This window comes from Alosa sapidissima, chromosome 9 (assembly GCF_018492685.1).
Source record: "Alosa sapidissima isolate fAloSap1 chromosome 9, fAloSap1.pri, whole genome shotgun sequence".
Classification (NCBI taxonomy): Eukaryota; Metazoa; Chordata; class Actinopteri; order Clupeiformes; family Clupeidae; genus Alosa; species Alosa sapidissima.
The window spans coordinates 14,029,198-14,045,731 of record NC_055965.1 but is presented as its reverse complement, the minus strand read 5'-3'; the positions used below and the strand labels follow the sequence as shown (position 1 = coordinate 14,045,731).

The window sequence follows — 16,534 nt, the reverse complement described above, 5'->3', positions numbered from 1 at the left end:
CAAGTATCCCTTCCCCACTGCCTCTCTAGCCAGTGGACCGGCTCATGAAGTATCACAAGAGGCACCCTGGAGTGTACGGACACCCAAAGAGTTCAGACCAGAGGGATTTTTCTTTTTTTCATTCGAGCGAGTCCATACGGCATTGGCACCGGACCAGTATGCACTTTGATTTAGTCAGTAAGGACGCTCAAAGGCTAAACTCCCTTCTTTAGTTGGCCATGTAAAGAAAATATCAGTAAATGTATATTGTGTATATTGTGTAAATGTATAACAGTGTATTATACACAAGCATATTTTCCATGTACTGCTTCATGTGTGATTATACTTTATCCATCTCAACGAGGAGAGCAAACATACAATGGTTCCTCATATACAGCAGCAGCATGACTTTAGTTCCTCCTTCCTGTAAAACTATGGGTAGCGTGCTGTGCATCAAGGGAATTATGACAAAATGATGATATGCTGTGCATCAGGCTTGTGCAAAATTCCAGAATTAAATTGAAACTGGCTCTTAAATTCCAATTAAATTCTTGAATTTCACTTGCATTTCAATTGAGGTAGCAAACAGAAAGCAGAATTGCCATTCGAATTGTGCACAACCCTGCTGTGTATCAATGGAATTATGAAAACATTATGACATGCTGTGCATCAATGGAATTATGACAAGCAGTGATGCTTGATGAAATAGGGAAATAGACTTAAGATACTGTATAATATTTCCAGATGGTGAACGAGTCTCGCCCCTAATGCCGTGTAAGCTGTGACATTCCTCAACACTAAAATACTTGAAACCCTACCCATATCCTTTGGCCACTCCCATTAAAATGTGCCATGAAATCTGCCATGTGTAAAAAAAACACAAAATTGCTGCTCTCATGTAAACAAGAATAACTAACAGTCCATGGATCAAGAACAACAGAAAAACCTGCTTTTATTTCAGCAGTCAACATTAATCCCACGCCACACTGTTGTGCTAGAACCTGCAGTGCTCTTGCGGGAGCCCAGGCCTTCACCTCCACATGTAAAATGACATGGCTTAATGGATACATTTTAACACTGAATTATAAGCAGCAAGTTTCTCAGCAGGATAGAATAGACATTGAACAGTTAATTACTTCCTGTGACATACAGGGCAACAACATACAGAGGATACTTGACATACAGAACCCAATCTTTCCTGTGATACTGACACTACAGAACCCCAAAGAACCTGAACCCTTATATTGCATGTGTTACTGACACTTATGACTGACTGATAGCTAACCATGCCCTCCATGCATTTGAAGCAGCCCAAAAGAGCTGCTTGCCCTCTATGTGCCCGCAGCTCCAGAAGTGTCTTCGTCTTTCCTGTGCATGCGCATGTGGTGTGACTGCAGGGTCTGCACGTAGCGAAAGGCCTGTCCACACACAATGCAGCGATACGGCTTCTCGCCGGTGTGCACGCGCATGTGCGTCTTGAGCACCTCAGCGCGGGCGAAGGCCTTGCCGCACAGCGAGCACAGGTGAGGCTTCTCTCCCGTGTGCCGCAGCTGGTGCTTGCGCAGCGTGATGCCCTGGGCGAAGCGTTCGCCACACACGGCACACGCGTACGGCCGCTCACCAGTGTGTGTGCGCCGGTGTGTCTTGAGGTGCTGCGCGCAGCTGAACGAGCGTCCGCAGTCGTGGCACAGGTAGGGGCGCTCGCCCGTGTGCGTGCGCACGTGCTCCTTGAGGCCCGACGTGTTGCGGAATTTCTTGCCGCAGTGCGGACACGAGAGCAAGCGCTCGGACGCGTGTGTCGCCTTGTGCTCCTTCAGCTCGGCCGCACTGGCGAACACCACCCCGCATTTCGAGCACATGTTTCGGTTTTCCTTCCTGTGGCTCGCGATGTGTTGCCTGAGTGACGTTGACGACGTGTACGTCACCTGGCAGTGCGGGCACGGTATCGGCGTGTCCTTGCTAGCGTGGCTCACCAGGTGCGTCATAACGCCGTTCTTCTGGGCGAACGTCTTCTCGCATTTTGTGCAAGAGTATGGTTTCTCTCCCGTGTGGATCCTGTGGTGGACGGTGAGGTGACTTAAAGTCCGGAAACTCTTTCCGCACTCGTTGCACTCGTACGGCTTCCCAAGAGGAGGTGGCGGCTTTTCGGCTCCTTCCTCTTCCTTCAGCGGACAGTGGCGCTTTCTTGGTTTCGGTCGTGGAGCGACGTTTTTGTCCTTGTGACTCCTCTGGTGTGCTCTGAGCCCTCTCAGTTTCCAAAATGTCTGATGACAGACCCCACAGGTATGGTGCTGTTTCTTGACCACAATCCTTTTGGGTTGTCGTCGTTTCTTGGAGGGTGCGAGGATATTCTCATCATCAGAACAAGACTGAATTTCTTCATCTGAAACACAACAGACACGGAATGACAATGATTTACTTATATCATTTTTCATGCTCAACCATTTGTGATTAAGAGGTCCATAGGAATATAACGAGGCAGCTACAGTGTGTTTACATATGACTTCTTTCTGATTCTTCAATTTTGCATCCATACAATTAGGAATGAAGTCACTATCTCCATCGTTGTCAAAAGTGTCCTCATCTACTGCCCCCTGTCCACAGCAGTCCATCCCTACGACTGGCACCGCCGCTGAAGACTTCTCTTTGGTGTCATCCACAGATTCAGGACACTCTGAGGTACATGAGATGGCCATGGTGGGTGGATTCGTGTGAGCCTGAAAATGAATTAAAACACACTGTGAAAAGAAAATGGCAGTGAGAAAAGAGGTTCAATATATGTTGATGAGAGGGACATACCCGCATCTGGATTTCATCTTTACTTCTTGTGGGTGGGGCCTTTCTCAGTATTTTCCGGTAGTTTCTGTGTTGGAAAAATAAGGAGATAAATTGACTTACTTTTAATGCTTCAGCACAAGTTGCAAAACATGGCATAGACTTAGATTAGCAAATCTAATCAAATCAAATCTAATCAAATGTAGTACTCTGCAGAGAGTAGTGCGCTCAGCTGAACGTACTATAAGAACTCAACTCCCTGCTCTACAAGATATCTATTCCAGAAGAGTACTCCTAAGAGCCCAAAAGATTCTGAAGGACTCTTCTCATCCTAACAATGGATTATTCCTACCGCTGAAATCAAGAAGACGCCTATGTAGTCACAAAGCCAGAACTGAGAGACTCAGGAGAAGTTTTTATCCCCAGGCCATCCGAACTCTGAACTCACACTATACTGACTTTGCACACATTCACTCCTCAGCACTCTCAAACATTTCCCAACTCTGAACTCACACTATACTGACTTTGCACTCATTCACTCCTCAGCACTCATGACCCCCCCCCCCCCCCCCACACACACACACCCACACACACCTACAAGACTTTTAGCACTTTTACACTTTTACATCCCTCTCCCTATGCTACAGACCTTTTATTTATTTTCTTATTTCATCACACGTCAAAACACACACACACACACACACACACACACATATCTGACTTTCTCCAACTTTTGCACACTTTTTATTTATTATTTTTGATTTCTCCTCCATCTACCCATGTCCTTGATTGCCTAGCCTTTCTTCCCCCCCACCCCACCCCACCCCCAACACACACACTTACATCATCACTGTCATCACTTCACATACATACAGCACTCCTCTACATACTTGCTGCACACTGCCCCCCCCCCCCCACATACACAGCACATTGTCTTCAGGATCTTCTCCAACACACATCCTCTACATACTTACAGCACACTACACACACACTACACACACACACACAGTCACTGCTCCACTCCCGCCCACACACACATCTTCACTGTTATCACTCACATACATTGCATACAGTACTCTGCTTGCAATAGTAAGTCCCTGACCCCCCCCAACACACACACTTACATCATCACTGTCATCACTTCACATACATACAGCACACTGCTTGCTACAGTAAGCCTCCTCTACATACTTGCTGCACACTGCCCCCCCCCCCCCCCCCCACATACACAGCACATTGTCTTCAGGATCTTCTCCAACACACATCCTCTACATACTTACAGCACACTGCCCCCACCTACCCACCTACACACTACACACACACACACACACACAGTCACTGCTCCACTCCCCTCCCGCCCACACACACATCTTCACTGTCATCACTCACATACATTACATACAGTACTCTGCTTGCAATAGTAAGTCCCTGCCCCCCCCCCCCCCCCCCCCCCCCTACATACACAGCACATTATTTCATCAGGAAGCTTCTCCAACACACATCCCCAACATACTTACAGCACACTGCCCCCCCCTCAATACACAGCACATTGTCTCATGAGGAAGCTTCTCCAACACACATATTGCACACTGCCCTCTCCCCACATACACAGCACACTATCCCATCTCCCCTGTCATCCCCCCAACACACACACCAAGACCCCTGGCAGTTGGGTTAGCCCCTTGAGCCGTGGATCTGCCCAAGGTTTCTTCCTTGGTAAGGGAGTTTTTCCTTGCCCCTGTTGCTCTTGGGTGCTCCTTGTTGGTGCCCCCCACCCAATCCCAATCCTCCCCCACCTTTTTTATGCAGCCCTTGCCACTTAATCTACTAAACCCCTCTTCTACTGCACTTTTTACCCCCCCCATTAATGCACAAATAGGCTGACACCAGACATAATTTCACTGCATTTCTTACTTCCAGTAACTATATGCATGTGACAATAAACTTCCTTGTATCCTTGTATCCTTGTAATACATATGCATAGGTTATGAAACATATAATGTATTATTACACAATATGGTCAAATCATCATACCTCTTACGCATGGTCACCTGTTCCTGTAGTGTCTGAACATCGCCTCTCAAAGCTCTGATGGTCTAATTAGGAGAAGGGAGGGGAGGGGAGGGGAGGGGAGGGGAGGGCAATGAAAAATACTTTCATGCAGAAAGAACAAACATAAATTGTCTCTTCTTTGTCTCACCCTTTTAGCCTCGTCGAGTTGTCCTTCTTTCTCTTCCAGCCTCTTGTGGAGGTCTTCGACTTGAAGCTTCAACTGCCGGTTGGACTCGATGTGATCTCGCAATGCGCTGACGAACTCCACTTCATTCTCCCTTAACTTCAACAAGTCTTGTAATGCCAAATCAAGTCTCTCACACTTTAAATGAGAACAGGTTTAAGCAGATAATTAGTTTCGAGTCTCCAATCAGCACACACTGTGTCAGCAAAGAAGTGAAAGTATCTGCCATATCCTTTAAGATGAAAGCTGTTCAATTATATAGCATGTTGTTACATGAAAGGATATACATTGTAAAAGCACTTACTGCATCCATGGTTGTTATATTCCCTTCGTCATATCTCAAACGCACAGCGATAGCCTATAACGTTCTCTTCAACTTTCTATTCTCTAACGTTGGACTTCATTAGCTCAAGTTTGTGTTTAAAATAGACTACTCAGCCAGGAGTGATGCATAAAACGAGGTCGTTGTAAGCTAGATCTACTCAAACACATACTTGCAAAAATGGTAATGTAACTAGTTAAGTGTCAATCAGAGGATCTTTACTAGTTCCATATGTTTCTAGTCTGTGTTTACGCCTTAACAATCTTTGTTTACACACGTCTTTCCAGAACTGAAAAAATATCCTTCTTCGTTCTGTCGATATCAACCATGGTTTTCTTCAGTGCCCCATGTGGATTGGAGTGGGAAAACAGCAGAAATGATTGGCCTTCGGAGCGAATGTTCAATAATGTGATAGACAGGCTATTTAGTTCTACCAGAGAATGTCTAATAGACGGGCTCTGGTTCTACGAATGAAAATAAATTGTTTAGTTGTCAGATGTCATTTAATTCAGTCAGTTGGATGGTGATATAAAAAGACGTGCATTTCAACCTTAAATCACCCCAATTTTAATTGAAACCACAAGTATAGTATTGTTGTGTAATGTAGGCTACTATGTCTTAATAAGATAAACTCTTCAATATATAAGATAAACACAATTAGCAATCTTGAGATGCCTATTTTGCGTAATGATGTTGAATGTGAAAATATTTAGTAAACTTAATTTATTTCACTTATTTATAATAAGAACATGTGCTGCAGTGATCAAAGGGAGCATAGTCAATCAGTAAGATTAGTTGGTGAGGCTCAGAAGAGATGCAAAATGTGCATGTAACGCACAACAAAGATTCTTTTGTGAGGGGCTGGCCATGGGGTAAAAAGTGCAATGATAGAGAAGTGCCGCACACTCTGGCTCCATATGAAAAGGTTTATTAGGCAATGACGTTTCGGCCTGTAAGGCCTTCATCAGATCTCAGAAGAAAAACAAATAATGATTTTAAGGCTTAACCCTTAAAGGTGTAGGTTTTTGAACATTCTAAGTTCCGCAACAATTGAAGGTTCTAAAATTCTATGTTGAATTCAATGAACCCAGATATTCTTTAGAATGTTAATTTCCCAACATTCCCGTCACACCGGTGTGACGGTACTCCTTTAAGGCTTAACCTGGTCATTGATAACATGTATTTACATTTCCCTTCCCTCGCAATATGAACATGGGCGGTAGCAGCGGTTAAGGAGCTGCGTTACCGCGCAGTAGCCTGAAAGTTGTGGGTTAAATTCCCGGCTTCCACCGTTGTGCCGTTGAGCAAGGCACTTAACCCCAAGTTGCTCCAGGGACAATGTAATCCCTTTTAATATAGATGACATGTGTAAGTCACTTCAGGTGTCTGTTAACTGAATACATGTAATGTAGACGATCAATAACGAATGCATGGGCAGTTGAGTCCAACATCCTACTATTTAAAATCTATAAGATCATGACTCAGACACTGTCTTGTGACTGAGAGGAAGTTTGTACTTCTGCCTCATGTCCGTTACCAATACAATACTACGCCTATTACAGGCCATTACCTTATTTCCTCTTTTACATTGACAAACTGGGTGAGGTAGCAGGCCTGTCAGCCAATAAGACATGAGATTATCTGAGTACAGGGAGGTCCTGGATCCTGTTCCGGCAGAATCCGAGTCAAATTTGACTCCGACTACACCCCTACCCCATGCTGTGCTCTCGTTTCTGATGGCCATGTAGACTCTTAAGGTAGCCAAAACTCTCCCCACAGATGGAGCAGCTGTAAGGTTTCTCTCCGGTGTGGACCCTCTGGTGCGTCCTGAGCGTCTCCACGCGAGTGTACGTCTTACCGCAGATGGCACACAGGTGGGGCCGCTCCCTGGAGTGACAGAGCTGGTGTCTTTTGAGAGTCAACAGCCGGGCGAAACTTTTACCGCACTCGGAGCACTGGTGTGGTCTCTCTCCCGTGTGCGTCTGCTGGTGCTCTTTGAGCTGTGTAGATGTCCTGAATGCAACACCACAGATGTAACAGAGATACAGCTTTTCTCCAGTATGGGATCGCTCATGAATTCTCAAGTTGGGATAGGATCTAAACCTCCTCTCACAGATTGAACACTGGTAAGGCATTTCCCCCGTGTGAATAGTCACGTGAGACTTGAGGGAGCTTGAGTTAGAAAAAGTCTTTGAGCAATAGCTGCAGGCAAATGGCTTTTCCCCTGTGTGCATCCTGATATGTACCCTGAGTTTTGACATCGCTATAAAGGACATTGGGCAATGAGGACACTGGTGTGGCCTCTCTTGAGCGTGCCACATTTGGTGCGCTTTGAGGTTTCCCAACTGGAGAAATTTCCTCTCACAGAGTGCACAAGTGAACCACCTCTCTCCCCTGTGGATTCTCTGATGTGTGCGTAAATTTGACGATGAGGACAACCTCTTGCCACACTCGTCGCACGTGTGCGCGGTCGCCGTGGGCTTCCTCTGATCCCGTCCTTGTACTTCTTCTTTAGCCGAGTGCGAGTTAAGTTTGGATTTAGCGCCGTCGTGCCTTCGGAGGTGGGCCCGGAGGTAAGTGGGCAGGGCGAATGTTCTCCCACACCTGGCACAGCTGTAGGGTTTCTCTCCGGTGTGGATTCGGCAGTGGTCGCGTAGATTGGCCGCGCACCTCAAAACCTTCCCGCAGTCGTTGCACTTGTGGAGTTTCTTCAGAGGAATCTTCTCCTTATTACGACCGTGCCTGTCGGACTCTGTGGGACCTTTCTGAGTCTCCAACTTTCCAACACGCATTTTCTGGTTTGCATTTTCACTTTTCTCTTGTGCCATTGCATCCCGTGCATCATCAGACAAGGACTCACAGCTGTCATCTAACAAAAGACAATATGAATGTCAATATGAATACTACTACTACTACTACTATATAATACTTACAACAACACTAATAATAATAATAATAATAATAATAAATTAACGTTTTTTTAACCCAGACATTACATACAGTTGATACAGTAAATGTTTGAGTTTGTAAAGAAAAATGCAAACACTGCTATTTTTTTGAACAGCCTAACATTCCTTTTTCTTCACATTCTGTAAAGGTATAACACAAACTTGATCAATTTTGGTCATGTTTTGATGTGAAATTAAATGTGCAGTGTTCCCAATGCATTGATGTTATGGAATTAGGGCAGCCGTGGCCCACTGGTTAGCACTCTGGACTTGTAACCAGAGGGTTGCCGGTTCAAGCCCTGACCAGTGGGCCGCGGCTGAAGTGCCCTTGAGCCGCCGTTGTAGCAGGCAGCTCACTGCGCCGGGATTAGTGTGTGCTTCACCTCACTGTGTGTTCACTGTGTGCTGTTTGTGTTTCACTAATTCACCAATTGGGTTAAATGCAGAGACCAAATTTCCCTCACAGGATCAAAAAAGTATTTATACTTAATATTCTAAGGATTTTGAGCTTTATTAAATGTTTTAAAACACACTGCTATTATTCTGCACACAACTGTATGTAACACTGTAGACCAGATATTGTTGAATTGTGACTATGCTGCTGTGTTTTCACAGTAGCATTATGGAAATGGTTCTTCAGTCAACAGTGAGGAACTGTATCTCCATACATAAACAAACATACATACAATTTCCCTCAAGACACTGACACAACCAAACAATCCCTTCCGTTGTTTTAACTCTGAAATCATTACCTGTCAAGTGACTTACCATCAGGGACATTGCTGTCCCCATCCTCTTGAATAATCCCATCTTCTGCTTGTATGTCCTCCTTGAGTACAATACAGACTCCATCTGGTCCCAGTTTGTGTCTGCAGTCCTGCAGCCTCACTGACAACAGTGGGAGCGGCTGTGATGACGTTTCAGTGTTAGCGTCGGCACAGCCTGACGAGGCGTTGGGAGAAATATTCGTGCTCTCATCATCTACTGTTGCAAGCTTGTTTTTTGTCACATCCAAGTATTGAGACGACCATGACAGCAACGTCTTTGTGTCATCATCACTGACAGAGAGTACCTGTGTGGTCATGTTCTGAGGTGCATAGGATAGGAGGATCAGCGAGGGAAGATCCTCATTAACCTGAAAATAAGAAAGATGCTTAATGTACACACATTAAAAAAGGAAAAGGTGAGGAGAACAGAGCTTATTTGACTTCGTTGTTAGCTTGGCTGAGCTGACAGAACTGGGACTATTACACTACATCCTTCGTCTTGTTTGGTTTTAGTGAAAACAGTTACCTTCTCAGCAGCAAAAATATCCCTGAGGGCCTAGCACATGGACTTCATCCCTGATAGTCTGTGGGGAACACAGGCTCAGCATCAGTCCTCTGTGAAAATGCGCACAGCCTCTGCCAGTTAATTATATCCTCTTTGTCTTTTTTTTAAGCGCTTGCAACACTTGCCAGGCCTGTATCACACCGGGGAGTTAAGTCATTTAGAGACGAATGACCGTCACAGGAAGTGCATCATAACAAAGGGATGCCAGACCCTCTTGTAACAGCTGTACTCAGTGATACATTCTCTGGTGATACTGCAGACTCGTAAAAGTAGTTAGAAAATAAGGCAGAAAAGTTTCCTCATGCTGCTTCCTTATGTTGGAATGTGCAAAAATGTACAAACAATCAAGAGGATGCCTTCTTGTATGTGATTTCTGAAACAGTGATACTGCAAACGTGTTGATAGCCTATTGTTGATTTTTATGCTGCAGTGCATGTCACACAGTAGCCTAGCCTACAGAAAACACTTAATTGATATGATATAATGATAACTTGTTAAATGTATGCCTACAATGGTTTATTAAACAGCATAGTTTTTTATTTAGTCAGTCATCATGTTCATGTTAATGAATAGGAAGGACATCTAAACGATAGCCATAAACCAATATTTCGCGCAATATCTGCCGTGAGTCCCTATGCGTGAGTCACAAGCTCCTCCCAGCTGACTCTGGCAGATCACGTGGACAGTCAGTCGCGATTGATTATTTATTAAATAAATGTGAATTGCGAATAATAATAAAAGCTTCTACCTAATGTGACTATTTTTTCCAAGAAAACACATTTTTTCCCGCTGTATTCTCCATAAAGAGTACAGTAAATTATGTACTTATTTTTGGAATTAACGTCACTTCCTGGACTCGTCTGAGGCAGGTCTGTATGGGTCTGAGGTGTCTCAATGACTTAACCCCTACTGGAATAAGGCTTCCACATCAGCACAGGTGGTAGGCAACTGCTTAGGTCAACTCTGCCAAGTTCTTTCAGAAGACTATGGTGCTCAATGAAAAAATTGAAACAGGATTTTTTTGAGTGTCCTGCCAAAAAAGAAGCATCTTATGTATCCTGTGATAGCATAAAAGGCAGGCAGGGTACCGAGCAGAGCATCTCCAAGCTTTCCGGCAACTGCGTGAATTACTACTTACTACAATTACTACATACTTTATCACAGTTGATGCTGGCAAAATGGACCAAAAGGAGAACCAAGACATCTGTGTCGCTTGAAGACACAACAATGGCAGATTATATTAACCTCAGATGTTGAAACTTCCACCTGCTCTTCATCAGTGAATCCACCAGCAACAACAACAGTTTTGTTTTGTGGAGCCTGAAGCAACAACTGAAATCTAGCAAGATCTGCCTTGTTTTCCTCACTTGCCATAAAGTTTTCCCACTCAGTGGCAATGGTACATCCCTGTCTTTGATATCCCACCTAACTGGGACTGTCTTCTTGCCACGTTTAGTCCGAGTGCCAGACTTTATTGACAGGTTGACGTTGTAGGACTGACGCCTATTTTTCACACGACAGGCAAGCGTGTTGGAAGCGTTTCCATTCAAAACAGTGAAGAAAAAAAGATCCGAGAACACGTTTTAATTGGCAGAGCGGCCTTCACAGCGCCGCATCAGACACACTTCTGGTAAGCAAAGACATAGAAAATGCCATGCAACTGACAGCAACAGCCACGCCACGCACACGGTGTGAAACGGGCCTTATTGTCAATGGCTTGTGCACGTAAGAACTGGCCCGCCACTGCGCTGAGTAAAGCGCAGCACAAGCGGCATTAGCCGCAGTCAAAGTAGTTGAACCATGTTGAACTTTGACTGCTGTGCAGTGTGAATCATATGTCTTTTTTGCGCTGAGCCCTGTGGCAACCACAACAAACATCTTTGGGACATTACCTCCTTTTTCATGTGTACATTAAGCAACCTGGTGGCGATCGAGCTCAGTGCATGCCGCGTACAATGCACAAAATCTCACGTCTCACGCAGGTAGTGGACAAGCTCTAATGGCTTCTACACACAGTTGCGTTCCGTCAACGCATGCCAGTGGGTGTTCCCGACGGTAGCTATGCAAATGACGAAGTATAACCGTAATTTGATTGGTGGGTGCTGTGTGTCGATTGGCTTGATTGGCCGGTGCCGTCTGTCGGTGCAGCAACAGATGAACTTCTCAACGCGAGCGACGGGAGAAACGCGATGCAACGAACCCACAATTCAGTTCGGCAACGGATGACGTAAGCCCATGTAAAGTGAATGGGATGCGTCTCCAGCACTGCAACGCACACAGCTGTGTGTAGGACCTTAACATGGGAGCCGAAATAACGGCTCCACACACAGTTGCGTTCCATCAACGCATGCCAGTGGGTGTTCCCGACGGTAGCTATGACCTGAAGTAGCCTATAACCGTAATTTAATTGACTGGTGCCGTCCTTCGATTGGCCGGTGCCGTCTGTCGGTGCAGCAACAGGTGAACTTCTCAACGCGAGCGACGGGAGAAACGCAACGCAACGGACCCACAATTCAGTTCGGCAACGGATGACGTGGGCCCATGGGAGCCGAAATAAAAACGGATACGCCACGCAGCTGACACGCTCGCGCCACGCAGCCAGTCTGAATCAGCCCTATTAAACTCCACTTGCTCGCACAGCATCCGAGTCGCAGCCAACTTACTCGCCATTAACTGCAGCTCCAGCCAGCAGTAGCCTACAATAAAAAAAAAGTCTACACACTGAAAATACACCAATAACATGTCCAAAATATTGATATTTCATCAACAATGACTTCCCAGTGAACACATGAGAACCGAATGGCTTACGCACCACTGCACAATTCATTAAATTAACAAAACACAATTCAAAATACACATTCAAAATGCCAGCTTGAGTACACTTTGTAACAACTTGTAAAGACTTTTAGTCTAAATTCCATTGATGAACTGAAGCTTAGTAACTTACAACATTCATGATTCTTGCATTGTGTACCCCACCGAGCAAACTCACTTTTAGGAAGTTGCGATAATGCTCATAAACGACTCCAATAGTGACATATAGCCAATAGATCCATTCGTTTTCACTGTGTGATGTCCAGTCCAACCTAGTGTCCAACACTGTTGTGTAACTTCGAGAAAGCTAGAGGCAGAGTTGTCAAACATGGAGTTCAACAAGAAGTTGGTTCGTATCGGTGCCTGGTCGGATCAGGTGCTTTTTACATCACGTGCGGATTTGTCTGCCTATTCTTCTCCTTACATTTTGACGGTTATGCCACCTGGAACCACAAAAACAATACTAACAGAAAATATGCTTACCCATTTCTGATTCAAGAATTTCGCCCTGTATTCCTAAAACAAGGAGAAGGTGGCTCTCATCCCCGCTGGCATTCATATAGGCTACTTGGCTGTAGCCTACATTTCTTATTGTAGGCTAGTAAGAATAAACACCTCGTCTGTGGATTAAATAGTGCATCATTGCACGCAGCCTACGTTGTGCACCCTGACCTGGTCAACTTTGATCGGAAAAAATAGGCTATAGTGTGTGTAGTTGCTTACAGAGGTATCAGACATTAAATAATGCACCAAGTAGGTCCATTGAATAGGCTACATTTGTGTCAAAAACTGGTGTTCATACCAAGGTGGTACAGACAAACCTAAGATAAGTTACAGTAAATTATGACAAACTTCCTAAAATAACCTTTTGACTTGTCTCTCTTGATGAATGAGGCCTCTATAGGAAGTTTACCATTTCCTCTGGGATAACTGTCAGTATACCACATACTTGAAATACTAAATGAGAACAAGCCATAAACATTTCCTACTAATCAAATGTCCTTCTTTAGGAGTTTGGAGGGAGGCCTCATTTCATTGTGACCATGAAACCTTAAACCCTCCAGAATGATCAACCTTTTCAGTGCAAGGGTTTTGTATTAAACTTAGACCACAATAGGTTTGTGTGTTACATACAGTGTTAGTGTAGAGTGCTCCTCAGGATTTAGAGAAATAGTAATAATAACAATAATAATTATAATAATAATAATAAAAACATAGAACTAGAAGACATGCCAGAGCACTTTTTTTTAACCTGATATCAAATATGCTATGTTTTAAACCTGATTAAAATACTTTTGGGTACCTTTACCTAAGGTACCAATGGCAACATAATGGGGCATCATAACCAGGGATGCAAACAGAGGTATGGTCAAAAAGGAGTGAGATTATCGAAGCCCACGCCCCCACAGGAAATATCATATAATTACATTTTGCCACCACCTCTGCAGGGGCGGAGTCAGAGGGGTGGCTCCGGGTGGCACAGGCCACCCTTGAGATTCGATTGGCCACCCCCAAATCTTAGTCTACAATTGGCCATTAACATGGTCTAAGGCAGGACCTTTCTTGATGCACTTGCAGCAGTTTGAAGTATCAGACGTCAGAAATATAAGTGGCAAACACGCTTGCCTTTATTGGCCTACAGGCTACTGCTTGTGCTAACACGCAAAGATATCTATTTACCTGTTAAGTGTTAACTGTAGGCTAGGCCTATACAGTGTTTAATGGTAATAATGTCCTAATGTAATGTTAAGAAAACTTTTCATTTATGGTTCATCAAGCTTATGCCTACTCACTAAACACTCGTTGCATCTAGGCTACAGGTAGCGATATTCTGATGACATGTATGACCATTCAACCAGTCAAGCATTTGTTGTAAAATATTACACGTATACAAGTAGATTGCTAGTCTACAGAGCCATGAATTTAAATTACGCCCCACTTCTGGCTGTTAATTTGCGGCACAATTGAATGATATTATAGAACCGCGGACCGAAAGGTTTCCCCGATCAGGAAATACTCCTTAATTTGCAACTTTTTGTAGGCCTAACAGAGGTAGCCTAAATATCGTGCCTATGGCGATGTCCGCTTAAAAGAAGAAAAAAAAAAACATTTATTTCACTTGTCTCTCTGGATTGAACGCAGAATGTGGGCTGTTGCGCAAATAGATGAATGAGGGAGGGAGATTCCGTTAACAAAAACCTAAAGTTTTGCTAACATTTTCTCCATTATTATCGTAAAATATGTCTCCATGCAGGGCAGGGCTGGTTCTAACCTAGGCTAGGCTACTATATTTGGGTGGGCTGGTAGAAATTTTGGGTGGGCAACATAGCAAAGCTGTCAAATTGGATCAAAACTAACATAAACACAAAACAATAAGTACTACCTAGCTTGAGTTACTGCAGCCAACAGCCAGGGATAGGCATGTCTGATGTATTTAAAATACAAATTTGTATTTTATTTAATTTGAAAAAAATGGCATCGTATTTTGTATCAAAATACTTTATAGGTTTGTAGTTTAAAAATACTGCCAAATACTTTTGGTAAAACCAATAACCTACTTTTGGTGATGTGATTATAAAAGTGAAAAACAATGAATGCAGCACTGGTGCTGACTTGTAATTTGCCGACAGTTGTTGTGATCAGAATATTGAGATTCAGGCAGATAAGTAACATGTAGGTTGCTCACACACTCATCCCAACCTCAAGTTTCTTGAGAACTTTAGTCATCCAATTCAAACACATGGAACCGGTAATGTGGTTGCCCTGCAACAAGTTGCCCCATGTGCAACGTTAACAATGTTTGCTCACATACACAATACACTCCTTCATACCAACTTCAAGTTTCTTGAGAACTTTACTGATCATTAATCATCCAATCGGAAGACATGGAACCGGTTATGTGGTTGCCCTGCAACAAGTTACCCCACGTGAAAATGTAATTAATAATTTGCCCACACTTGTTGTGATCATAAAATTGAGATTTAGGAAGATGAAATTGCTCACATACACAATACACTCCTTCATACCACCCTCAAGTTTCTTGAGAACTTTAAAGAAAATAAACAAATAGACAAAAAAGCAGGTCAAATTATTTTAACAGCTACAAAAATAGATGCACAAAGATATAAGTTATTGTGGGGGGAAAATGTATTGGATGAGTATATTTGTATATCTTCATTTAATAGAATAGAATAAAATGGATTATATTTTAATGTCCCCATGATGGAATTTGTTTTAGCACAGCATAGCCCAGGGACAGACAACTTAGATAATTAACTTTAATATGTTTGTATTATTTTATTCAAATACAAAGACATTTTATGTGAGAGTAAGGTATTTGTGTTTTTTTTTCTTTCAATTTATGAGTATGGTGTTTGTGTCTGGTTTCCCTAATGTATTTGTGCTAATTTCACATCTTGAGCCTGTTTCTGTTTATCTGGTTGTTTTGCCTCATGCCACCCTTGAATTAATCAGTGCCTCACCAGTGCCACCCTTGTTAAAAATGTCTAGAATCGCCAGTGCACCTCTGCCATCCAGGGCTCACCCTATTCACACAAAAATGTTAAATATGAAAATACACTGTCCCAGTTCCTTCCCTTATTCTGTCTGCTGGGGCCTGACTGGCTGGTAGCTGGCTTGTCTTGACAGAGGAGCTGGGCCACACTGGGTAGATATGATGGTAGCCACTCTCTCTGTGTGTATAGCACTCTGGCAGTGATTCAACAGAGCATGCACTCCCTTGTTAGCATAATTAATCTCTTTCATGCAGAAAGTACATTTGGCATGTCCCCTTTTTTTTAAATTTTTTGAAAAAGTCTGACATTTTGAATGTGTGTTTGGCTGTCTTGACCTCAATCTCCGTTTCAACCTGTAACCAAGACCAGTTCCAATTTGCTTTACAACCCTCATGCACTTTCTTAACTGTTAGTGCCTCACTCTCATCAAATTCTCTCATTCTGTAAATGAAAAGTTGCATATATTAGCCATAGTGTTACCCTAGACCTGACAGTATCATAACAGAGTGCAAAATAGTTCACTTCACTTTGCCCCCTTTCTCAATGCGCCCCAAAATAACGTTATTCTGCACGAAAATGTACAGTTAAAATGTATCAACAGTAGTGCGGTCTG

The 16,534-nt window shown here is 43.6% G+C and overlaps 2 protein-coding genes across 4 annotated transcripts; both read right to left on the bottom strand.

Annotated features, from left to right (window-relative positions):
* Positions 1-906: 906 nt before the first annotated feature.
* LOC121718299 (zinc finger protein 391-like) lies at positions 907-5,671 on the bottom strand. 3 transcript variants are annotated; one of them, XM_042103269.1, is made up of 6 exons: positions 5,295-5,671; positions 4,955-5,128; positions 4,789-4,850; positions 2,779-2,842; positions 2,477-2,696; positions 907-2,362 (listed from the first exon to the last, which is right to left on the bottom strand). In XM_042103269.1, the coding sequence occupies exons 1-6, from the start codon at positions 5,301-5,303 to the stop codon at positions 1,311-1,313; spliced, it is 1,581 nt and encodes a 526-aa protein (XP_041959203.1). In that variant the 5' UTR covers positions 5,304-5,671; the 3' UTR covers positions 907-1,310. The 3 variants fall into 3 exon arrangements, with proteins under 3 accessions (XP_041959203.1, XP_041959204.1, XP_041959206.1); XM_042103270.1 differs by having other exon boundaries at positions 2,516-2,696; positions 5,295-5,667; XM_042103272.1 differs by lacking the exons at positions 4,789-4,850; positions 5,295-5,671 and having other exon boundaries at positions 4,955-5,084.
* A 1,350-nt stretch (positions 5,672-7,021) lies between these two features.
* On the bottom strand, positions 7,022-12,734 carry LOC121717969 (zinc finger protein 16-like). The gene is made up of 3 exons (XM_042102693.1): positions 12,543-12,734; positions 9,029-9,395; positions 7,022-8,181 (listed from the first exon to the last, which is right to left on the bottom strand). The coding sequence occupies exons 1-3, from the start codon at positions 12,546-12,548 to the stop codon at positions 7,022-7,024; spliced, it is 1,533 nt and encodes a 510-aa protein (XP_041958627.1). The 5' UTR covers positions 12,549-12,734.
* Positions 12,735-16,534: the final 3,800 nt, after the last annotated feature.